General features: G+C 32.3%; 1 protein-coding gene across 3 annotated transcripts in view; it reads left to right on the top strand.

Annotated features, from left to right (window-relative positions):
- Window positions 1–5,068: 5,068 nt before the first annotated feature.
- LOC111087900 (zinc finger protein 2 homolog) overlaps window positions 5,069–11,307 on the top strand; it is an 11,213-nt gene continuing 4,974 nt past the window's right edge. Inside the window, exons 1-4 of one of the 3 annotated variants that reach the window (XM_022396233.1) lie at window positions 5,069–5,144; window positions 5,955–6,106; window positions 8,749–8,843; window positions 10,445–10,628. In XM_022396233.1, the coding sequence (XP_022251941.1) occupies window positions 6,001–6,106; window positions 8,749–8,843; window positions 10,445–10,628 (385 nt within the window). In that variant the 5' untranslated portion in view covers window positions 5,069–5,144; window positions 5,955–6,000. Of the gene's footprint in view, window positions 5,145–5,678; window positions 6,107–8,748; window positions 8,844–10,444; window positions 10,629–11,307 lie in introns of those variants that run through there. The other 2 variants (XM_022396234.1, XM_022396232.1) reach the window with 2 other exon arrangements.

The following is an 11,307-nucleotide window of genomic DNA, read 5'->3' as shown; positions in this document are numbered from 1 at the left end:
CCTCGTCAAAAGTTGTTGCAAATACGATGACATCGTCCAGGTACACTAGAGCTATCCTCCATTGTAGGCCTTCCAATACTCATTCCATCAGCCTCTCAAATGTTGCTGGAGCATTACTGAGCCCGAATGGCATCACTTGGTATTGTGACTCGCTGACGCAACAATATTATAATTTTAGTAATAATCATCTTTGTAACACAATTTTCAGATTTCGCTGAAGATGGAATAAGTTATTCCGAAACGTTCGAACCTTGTAAATAACAACCATGTAGCTCGAACATGTATTGAAAAAGCAAATTTGTTGGCCGGTTACTATAAAACATCCTTTAGTAACCCAAATTTTCCATGCTTTAGTCACCGTAATCACAACCAGGCAAACAATTACATCAACACAAATCCAATGCTTTTCACCCTATGTTTCCCATCTAACAACTCACACAATAACTTACCAACAAACAAACACGATCTAATCCCAGTTTGCCGCTGAAGAAGAAAGGTCCACCTTTCGAAAGCGCTTGGGTTATAGTGTTTTTATTCATTAATGAATAGAAAAGTCACACTTGACGAATTAAAAATAAACATAAAAACACCAAACAAATTAGGCTCCCAGTCATAATGGGATAAGGAATATTGTTCTGAAAAAAGCTTCGGACCTACTTTTAGTTCACCCCATGAACATAATCAACTTCTTATTTTCAACTAGTTACTACCCGACCACAAAGAAAAATGCAATAATAACCATAATGCCCAAAAAGCAAAATAGCAGATTTAATCCTGATAACTTCCGCCCCATTAATTTGTCAAGCTGTCTCGGCAAACTAATGAAAGTAATAATATCTAATAGATTTTTACTCTTCTGCAAAACAAACAATTTACCATCAAACTTCTAAAATGCATCAAGAAAGAACAGACAAACAATAGACCATCTCACGAGATTAACAGCATCTGTCTACAAATCAATTAATAGTAATCAAGCCACCATAAAAGTAAATGTCAAGAAAGTTTTTGACAGCGCTATCAAGTGTATACTGAACCAAGTGAATATTAAAGATACCGTAATCAGATGGATATCCAACTTCCTGTACGATAGAAAAGCCCAAGTCTAAGTAAATAACAATCTAACTAAAACATTTAATATTACCACAGGAGTGCCGCAAGGATCAGTTCTTTCACAACTCCTATACATATTTTTTGTAAATGACATCCCGTTCCTCAATTTAAGATATACATATCACTCTCAATATGCCGACGACATAGCCGTCTGAAGAATATCTAGAAACCCACTGAATGCAACTGAATCTAATTCTAGAATGGTGAAACGAATGGTGAGTTATTATAAACCCAATCAATTACCTTTTTCAAAAACAAGAAAACACAAAAAAAAACTAGAAAAAATTAAAGTTAGGAGAAACAGAAATAAAAATGAACAACAATATTAAAAATCTTGGCATCATCTTTGACACACGTCTAACATGGAACAAACATATTCAAAACAAGCACACCTCAATAAGTGTCAATTATATCAGACTAATTGCCGGCAAACACACGGGCTGCACACCCGAAACATCGCTAAAAATATATACAAAACATTTATACACTCTCTCATAGAACACGACTGTCATATAACATTCAACATGTCAGAAAATATCATCAGAAAACTGCAACAAAACAGAGCAATTAGATTAGCCCCAAGGCTTCCAAAATTCATTCCCGTAAAATACCTGTATAAAATTGGTAACCTCCCTACTTTAAGAAATACACTCACTAAGTCTACAAATGCTAAAATAAAGCAGAAAAAGAAACAAACTTACAGCTACACTACATACAATTACAAGTGCTTTCCTCTCACACACGTCTCCGTACAATCTGTATTGCAAACAAAAGAACACAGAGCAACCAAACATCCGCAACTTTGAGTTTCAAATATCATACCATGTCTTGTTCTTAACTACCGTGTTTCTTTTCACAGCCAGTCCATAGTGCAGATAGATTATTCGGTGTCTGTCCTGTAAAGGTGGATTTACTCCGAGCACTCCGCCCCCCCCCACAACAAAATTCTTCCGGGCATTGGACCCCAAAGACCCAGCCTCCACCCGAAAAGAGCCTTCTTCTCTCGCTGGTTTATTTCTAGATGGTTTAAAAATTATTTTTTATAGTAATAATTAAATTGGTTCTTTCAATATTTAAATTTTAAAAGTAATACACGCTGTAACTGGTTATTTTGGTCAAAGTCTGTTTCTCTCCACGTCACTGAACCACATCTTCAACTAGAATGAACCCTCCAACCACGAAGAACAAGAAATCCTTCAGTGCCAAGATCTTCGTGTCCTCTCTTCTTCACAGCTTTCCGAAAATATGATTGCAAGAAATAAAAACCCACGAAATCAAAAATAAACACAATTGGTAAAACTTTTCCACGCGAGGGGTTGAATGGGAGCGATTATTCCTGAGCACCGCTGTTGGGAAGAGCAAGCAATTATCACATTGCTTTCTCTTCCTTTACACAAAATTCTTTCTACGTTTAGTTTTTTTCTTTTTCTTTGTTGTTTTTTTAGGTCAGAGTCTAGTATACATATCTTGGTATCCCGAGGAGTTGGTTTATGGTGGAGTTGTTTTGTTCAATTAAGATAGCTTCCTTTATTCTGCGTTTATTGATGTTTGGTTATTTGTTTAAAATTACAATGTTTTGTATAGATATACTGTGAGTTTTTGTGTTGCAATGGTGGTAAACATGGAAGGTTTTTTATCATGTTCGGTGAATTTGGTTTCTCCGATGTAGAATTATGGACAGTTATTGTATGTTATTTTATAAATGACGTTGGTATTGTGCGATTTTATGTAATTTATATTTAATAAGGATTTTAGTTTAGTGCCAGGTTTTGGAGTGAATTTGAAGTGAACAGGAATTTTATGTTTAATTGCAAGTTTTCTCTAAGGTTAATTATATTTGAACTGGTGTCAGGGATAAATGGTGAACTGCAATGCAATGTTGTACTGTTGTTTGGTATATTCGTGCCAATTTTGTTTGTAAGTTGAGTTTTGAGGTCTTTGTTCTGATGGTTGTGTGGAAATTTTTCGACACTGGTTAGGGAAAATTTGTTGGTGTGAATGAAGGAATGCTTTATAGAGTTGATTTCATCATCTATGTAGTCAGTTGAGCAAAGTATTGAATCTGTGTCTGTAAGGTTTTCTAATATACATTAATTTTTGTTTGGATTCATGGGCGGCATTCCAGGGAGGGAATGTAGAGGCCTGTGTGAGTGATTTTTCGGTGAATTTTGGTTTTGAACTCTGTGTGGGATCTAATGATGTCGATGTTACTAAAATATAACTGTTTGTTATTTTCTTGTTCAATGGTGAATTTAATGTTGGTGTGAACAGAGTTTATGTGTTCAAAAAAAGTGTGTATGTGTTCGGTAGAAGTGAAACCAACAAAAGTGTCGTCAGCATATCTGTTCCAGTATAAGGGAGGATAAAGTGCAAATTGTATGGCTTAGGTTTCGATCTGTGTCATGAATATGTTGGCGAGAACAGGTGAAACAGGGTTGCCCGTGCTTAAACCATCTGTTTGAATAAAGTTTTTGTTCTTTTAAATGAAGTTGGTTTTTGTTGTTGTGAATTCTAGGAGGGAAACAAAAAGTATACTCGAAATGTGAATTAAGGATTGGGGTCATTACGGTAGAGGTCAAGTTCAATATCATAAGCTTCTTTGGCGAGAACTTCGGTAAAATGTGACGCAACGTCAAAGCTAGCCATTAAGGCTTTAGGGTTTAGTTGGTTTAAAGTGTTTCTGAAGTTAAAGATATCTTTAAAAAAGGAACCAGCCGAAGTTATGTAAGGTGTGAGGTACCAGGCTATGTATTTATCAAGATTATAGTTTAATGAATCATAAGTGGATAGCATGGGGAGTCATATTTGTGTGGTTTGGAAATGCCATAGAGTTGTGGTGTGCGTGAGTCAGTTTCCCGTAGATGAAAATAAAGATCTTCAGTAATGAAGTTGTCTTTCTTCATTTGTGACAGGGTTTTTTTTTCGGTTGTTTTTAATGTGTGTTAGTTTTGGATGGGTTTAAATTTCTTATTGTCTGAAAGGATGTTGTTCGTTTTGTCGATATATTCCGTGTTGTTATTGATTACAGTAGTGTTGCCTTTGTCAACTTTTAATATTTCAATGTTGGTATCTTTTTCAAGATTGTAGATGCATTTTATTTCGTTACTTTTGAAATTAGTTTTCAGGTTACGAGTTTGGTTAACTACATTAATGATTTTATTAGAGAATCCTTTGAAAAGTTGTTTAGGATACAGTTTTTGGGAACTTCAGGAAACCACATATTGTTGTAATTACCTATCACAAAAGTCTGGTTAATGGGAGCTTTGGATTTCTTCTTGTTATTGATTGCTGTATAAGAGAGATATGGTATTTTCTTTTTGTGTGTGTGTGTAATGAATCACCAGTCTTCTGGATAAATATTTTAGGCTGGTCTTTAATTCTAGGCAGGGAACTGTCTTGTGGCTGATGGCGAAGTTGAGGTCTTTGTTCAAAAGTTATAGTTCAGTGTCGTTCAACCGTCGATCTGATCTGTTGATAACAAGATTAGGTTGGGCTTCGTTGTATTGTCTTTCATGTTATTGTAGTTTTCTCAGTTGTTCCAGTTTTTTGCTGTGTATAGATATTGTTACGTCTCCGTTTGTTAATTGATTTTCCATAACTTCGTTCCGACGAAACTTAAGCGACACAAGTCCTTTCTTAATAAAACTGGTTTATTCTTTCCGAATATAACTTTACCGATACACTCAACTTCAACAATTGCGCTAAACAAACGCTGTAACGTCTCTCGTGCTCTCTGACTGCAGTTCAATTACTCACTGTCTATACACACTATACATCACATTACCGCGTCACGTTGTCACCCTCTTATATATACCAGACTACCCTATCTAGTAAATACTAGAGCATTCATGAAGGAACAAGATAGTTCTAGAAACTAGAGGGCGCCACACCAGTCACGTGACCTCGATGACGCAACAATATCTTCTCTTGATTAAATACGGAGTTGTTTTGGTTGATGGTTCGTTATATATTGTTGTACTCGTCTGGTTCGAGGTAGCAGCCAAGTTGGTGGTCTGATTCTTGTTTACGTTTTAGTAAGTAGTTTAGTTCTTGATATTCGGTATTGAGGGTAGAAGTTTTCGTTGCATGTTTTCGGTAATACCTGTGTTGTAGCCTACAAAGTGCATAATTCTTCTCGTGATCCATGACATGCGCACATTTTACTGACATCACGACAGTACAAATTGTAACGTTAAGCATCCCTTATGTGACGTTATTTTAATGTCTACTGACTGACTGACAGACAATACACTACTGTATTGTGGTGGTTCGAATGGGGAAAATATAGTTGAATCAAACGGTAAGAGTAAAACATAAACGATAAGCAAAATCATAAGCAAAAAATAATTATATAAATTGGTACATAATATCGCCATCTTTGTTTTTTTACCAGTTGCTATATATATATACTGAGTTGAGCATTACATATTTACTAAGCTAAAAGTAAAACCCACTTCTTCTTTCATTCAAGCATTTCAAGTGTAATATATTTAATGATAATTTGATTTTACTCCACCAGGAGAGGGCGAGCCTAATTCTCGAAAAAAGTCTACCGGCAAATACAAGCACTATGGGTAAACTATTCCACGTGGGGATGAAAGTGGTCACTTATAATATAACTCAGTTATTGAGTAATTATCATACAAATGGTACCATTAAATGTTTAAAACGGTATTACAAGGACATCACGGATATTACTATTAGTACATTAGTTATTTTACTGAAATTAATGTTATAGGTAGTTTTAACAATCGGAGAATACTAGTACTACATATTATTATCAGTTACTATTTCGGTTAGTACTAGTATGTGCATATATTATAATTGTAAGTACTATTTTCCAGCTTCAAATCTTAGTTGGGTGAATATCTGAAGTGTGAGGCTTATACTATGGAAATCTTGAAAATAAAAGTGGAACCAGTGTCTGCTGAGGAGCAGAATGCTTTGTTGGGAATTAAACTGCTCAAAGAAGAGGAAAGAACCATTAAAACACCAAGTAACTTCCAATATTTAATGTTTTTATTGTTGTCTCATTTTGGTCCCTATTAACTGTATGTTGTATTTTAAATATGGCAAAATTAGTGCTGCCATATGGAAAGCCATGGCATGATAAATTTCAAATACAACAGGAAAATAATGCCATCATAAAAATAAATAAAAAAAAACTGTAAAAATGTTTTCCCTTTACCTCTCATGTTATTCAGGTAACATGGTTTTCCCATGTACATTGCTTGAGGAAAGATTAGGTAAAAAGTTGATAGGTAACACTAAAAATGTAGTTTACACTTCAAAGTTCTAATGCATGTTTTGTAGAGGCCACTGAAATTTTTGATAATTCCTTGTTTTAGTAGCTTTTACACTTTATTAGTTTAAGAAAACATTTATTTTAATCAAAATGTGATTCAGAATCAGAGCTAACATGCACACTGTCAAATTGTGTTGTTTCATTTTAGACTATTGTGTGTTTTTAGTATTAGATGGGACAGTGAAGTTTGTACTTTAAATTTACAATAGTTTGACATATTTTAAATACTACCTTATACAGAATGAACAGAAAATTTAAGTTTTACATTATTTGAAGAATATGTGTGTTTGAAAATGAACTTGTCAGGAGTATTTCACTATATTTGTTAACATGAAATAATATGAGATTTTAAAATTTTTTATGCGTATTATTTCATTTTGATTTTCAGTGAAAGTTGAATATCATACGGGTAGAATATGACAAAGTTTATACTTCTGGTTAATCTTGGAAAGTTTCCTGTAATTTTATGATTTTACAAAAAATATTTAATCAGTATAAAAACCTAATGTATGTTTTTACCTTGGTGAGGACGCTTGTTTTATATCCTGTTCATATATTAAGTGGAAGAATCTCTTCATCCAAGCAATGGTGTTTGCCAAGTAGTTCTCTTGATTAATGCACTTACGATGACATTCTTTTTGCCATGGACTTGATGTCCTAATTTCAAGGACTTATTACTAGAATAATTAAATCATATTGCTTGATTTTATTAAAATTACAGATACAATTTTCAGTTATACTTTTATATTTTGTGTTATTTCTTTTTGTCATTGCTGTTATTAGACTGGTTTAATTTTCTGTTATCTTACTTCATTGGACATATCTGGGTGCATAATTGTCTGAGTCTATATGCTACATAACTTAGAAAAATTTTCAAGACCATGTAAAGGGGTTTCTAATAATACAATATTTTTGTATGAGTTGAGAATGTGTTCTAAATCAGCCATTGAAAAGTGTAAATTTACTGTGTAGTAGTAATATTTGTAATTTTAGAAATTTTGCATGAGATTAAATGGAAACTTTTATCTGTTATTACTAGAGCTGAGCAGATACTGGTATTTGTTAATTTATTGATTGTTGGGCACATTAATTGATTACATTCAGCAAATTCATTTATTTTCATGCAATGATAAAACAAAATATCAACACTACAAATCAGGTTTTGGTAGCCATAGTAGGCCAAGCTCAAATAGCTCATCATGTAACTTTGTGCTTAATAAATATAATGGCAATATTTCAGGTACTTTGTTAGTTGGAATAGTTTAAAATAGTAATAACTAGAAACCTTAATTTCAATTATTTGGTTATTTTCATGAGTCATGACACTCGTGTATTAACCTAAACAAACTTGAATTAATTTAAAATAATAATGAAAAAATCATAATGAATATTTCAGTTACTGGATAGTTAGAATAATTAGAAATTCCTATTAGTTGATTATTTTCATGACATAAATACTTTGTATACAAGCTCAGTCATTTTGACCAACAGTGGAACCATAAAACTACATGCTAAAGCCGAATGAAGTAACTGTATTGTTGAGAAATTTACTAAACTTTTAGGAAATGTTAAGAGTCTGTTGTATACAAAATTAAATATTTTAACAAAGTATTTTTATTAAAGATTTGTCCATGTATTTTAAAGGCCTTTACTGGGTCAGTCTGAGTGAAAGATGATTTTCATGTCAAGAATAAAAATACTTGTCATCTTACAATTTTCATATTTCATTTGCATAACCTTTAGAACCTCCTAAATGAATATCAAAAGTTTTACAAATACCTATTTTTACTATAATGACTGCAGAGTATAACAGACAAATACAGTTATTTATCTTAAGAGCTTTTGTGCCTGTTAACTTTTCACAATTACTTTCTTTTAATTTGATTGCTTTTTGAACCATGTTTGACTACCATGACAAGCAATATATTACCCAGAGAAAGTGGGGATGGTTTATAGTAAACAGTTTCAGGTTATGTCACTCAAGTCTAACTATGTGGATACCTTAAACAGAGATCATAAAAATAAATTTCATTTTTCATTTAGGTTTTCTTGTATTGCCTAATTAGTTTTTGATTTTTACATTTTAATTACTTTTGTTTAAACAGCTGTAGGCGTGTTTGCACTTGGGTGCCTGCTTTCATAAGCCTTCTGTTTTCTAACAATGTTCATTGTCCAAATAATAATTAATGTAGCTTTTAAATATGCATTTTAGAACACAAGATATTTATTAGGCACTGAAAAAAAATGCAGGGTAATCCTGTAATGTATGATAATGAAGGTCTTTGTTATGTTGGGGTAAACTTAACTAAAATCAACTTTGTTTTCAAATATAGATGGAGAAATAGAAGGATTTTTACACCCCATTTTTCAGCTTAGAAAAGTAAAAAAGGAGAAGGGAGTGGATAATGAAGTAACACAAAAAAATGAAGTAAGGTCAATTATTTTGTTTACATAAAAAGAGCTATATGTGTGTGTGTGTGTGTGGTTTCTTGTCCAACTAAATGTTGAGTGTGTTATAGAAGTAGGATACAACTTCCATTTTAAAATGATTTGTTGGAATCTATCAACAAATGTCTTCACAATATTTATCATTTCCCATGATTCTTCTGTTCACCTGCATAATTCAGTATAATAGCCTGAATTTGAGATAAATGAATGAACAAAGAAATGGATACAATCTCTATTTTACTGGAACTTTAAGTGGGAGAATTAAATGTTTGATATTTGCAAGGATAGATTGTCTGGCAGCCACGAAGATATAGGTGTTTATATATAACTTACAGAAGTTTACAGTAAACATATCATGTAATGAATTTCATCCATGTATGTTAATTTACAGAAGTTTACAGTAAACTTAGTGTCATGTAATGTAAGATCTATACTCACTGTTAAACATTATCACCTGTGAATGATACTTTGTATTCTGTTATAAAAGATTAAAACCTGCAATGTTTGGCTTGTTGTAACATTTGTATGGTCAAACGCATAAAGTATTAGTTTTATCCCCACTCCTGGTGGCTCGGGTAAACTTGAGAGTATATAACACTAAAGTTCAGGGTTTGATCCCTGCAGTTAGCACTTTACAGGAGACCACTGAGCAGCTTTGTGTAAACAGTAACAAACAAAAATGTTTTACTTTTGTAAAAAAAAAATTATAATTAAATTCTAAATACTGTTTTTCCATAAAGTTGAATGTTGCAAAATTATTGCAGTGATTGTAATATGTATGTGTTAGTATTAGAAAGATAAAATGTTTTAATGGTGCTTCTTTTATAGTGTAGTTTTAATGTTTTATAGAAACTAATCTTGCACTGTTTTATATACTGATGTTTATATGTCTGCCTCCACGACAATGAATTCTCCTAATGTTGAATATGTTATGTTGGGTAAACATTATTTTGATTACTTTATTCCCTTATTTTCTTTAAGTATATGTTTAAAGATTTAACCTTATATACACTTAATGTTTTTTTTTCCTTACATTTTTTCCAATGACAAGTAATGTCTACTGTTAGTTACAAAATAACTGAAAAAATAATTGTGTAAATGAATCGTTTTTTCTTTGTACACAAAATTATAAAAATATTGATCGATGAACAGACTGTTCTTGAAGTTGTTAAACATCTTTAGCCACATATCTGAAGTTAATGCAAACTTCTGGACAAATTCACCTATGGACAAAATATTCACCCATATTTGTTTTAGCTCTTTAGCATAATACAAATTGTATTCTTTTTAAATCCATACAAAATCATTCACTGGGAGTTACTTTTATACATAAAACACCAACAGTCTATACAACTAATGTTTGTAGTTCAAGTTTGTAATACATTGTTTTAAGAACAATGCACTGTGTCCCACTTTTATAGCACACCAACAGGTTATATGATTAATGTTTCTATTTCAAGTTTGTAATACACTGTTTAAAAACAATGCATTGTGAGTTATTTTTACAACACAAAATATTATACAAATATGAATTCTAACTTATTACTCTCCTTTCATAAAGTATGTGATTTCTTATTTCAGAGCACAGCTGTCATGGTAAAGACTGAGCAACCTTTTTGGTTTTCAGAAGATGGCATTATTTCCATGTTTTCTGAGAGCTGTGAAAATGTTTCAAACTTTTTAAAGCATGAGGATTTGAAAACAGAAAAAACGGAACCTACAGAAGAGTTGATGCAAGTTGACCCTGCATTAGACACCCCATCTGGTGAGTACAGTTCTACCCTTAGGCACAGTACACTCAGTAAAACCATTTTCTTGTTGATTGTGAAACATAAAAGAAGCATTTATATATAAACTTCTCCTTTTTTTGCCCACACATTTGCTCATTCCTGATATGACCATGTCTGATAGTGTAACTATTGTAATGCCTAAGAGAGTAAGTGTCACTAAACTTGTGCTGTTGGGTAATGCTTTTTTTTTGCCGTACTTGATTTGCAGTGGATGCTAATAGAGTACCAGAGGCTTTATATCTCTCTGAGAAAATTTTAGATAAGATGAGAATTATGAAAGCATTATAAGTTATACTTTAAATTTCTTAGTCTACATTTGTATTAACTCTTTCAGTATGGGCTCAGTCCCTGGGACTGACCTCATAACCATTTTGTGGATGTTATAGTTTTTATGCTATAACTTTTAAATTAGTAAGTGAATGTTAATGAAATTTGACAGATTATCAGTAAACATTACAATGCTTTCATATACAAAATATCAATTTTTTTTATTTGGTCTTAAGGTTTGTGAAGCAATGTTTTTCTTTTCATATGTTACCTATCTAACATGCAAAGTAATATTCATTTTAAAATTAAAAATACTTTTATGTATCAGGAAATTTTCAAATTTTACATGTGAAATCTTTATAATGCCCAGATAGTTTTCAAACGTTT

Source organism: Limulus polyphemus, unplaced genomic scaffold (assembly GCF_000517525.1).
Source record: "Limulus polyphemus unplaced genomic scaffold, Limulus_polyphemus-2.1.2 Scaffold2818, whole genome shotgun sequence".
Classification (NCBI taxonomy): domain Eukaryota; kingdom Metazoa; phylum Arthropoda; class Merostomata; order Xiphosura; family Limulidae; genus Limulus; species Limulus polyphemus.
The sequence above is the reverse complement of the archived record's forward strand: the minus strand, read 5'-3'. Positions and strand labels throughout refer to the sequence as shown.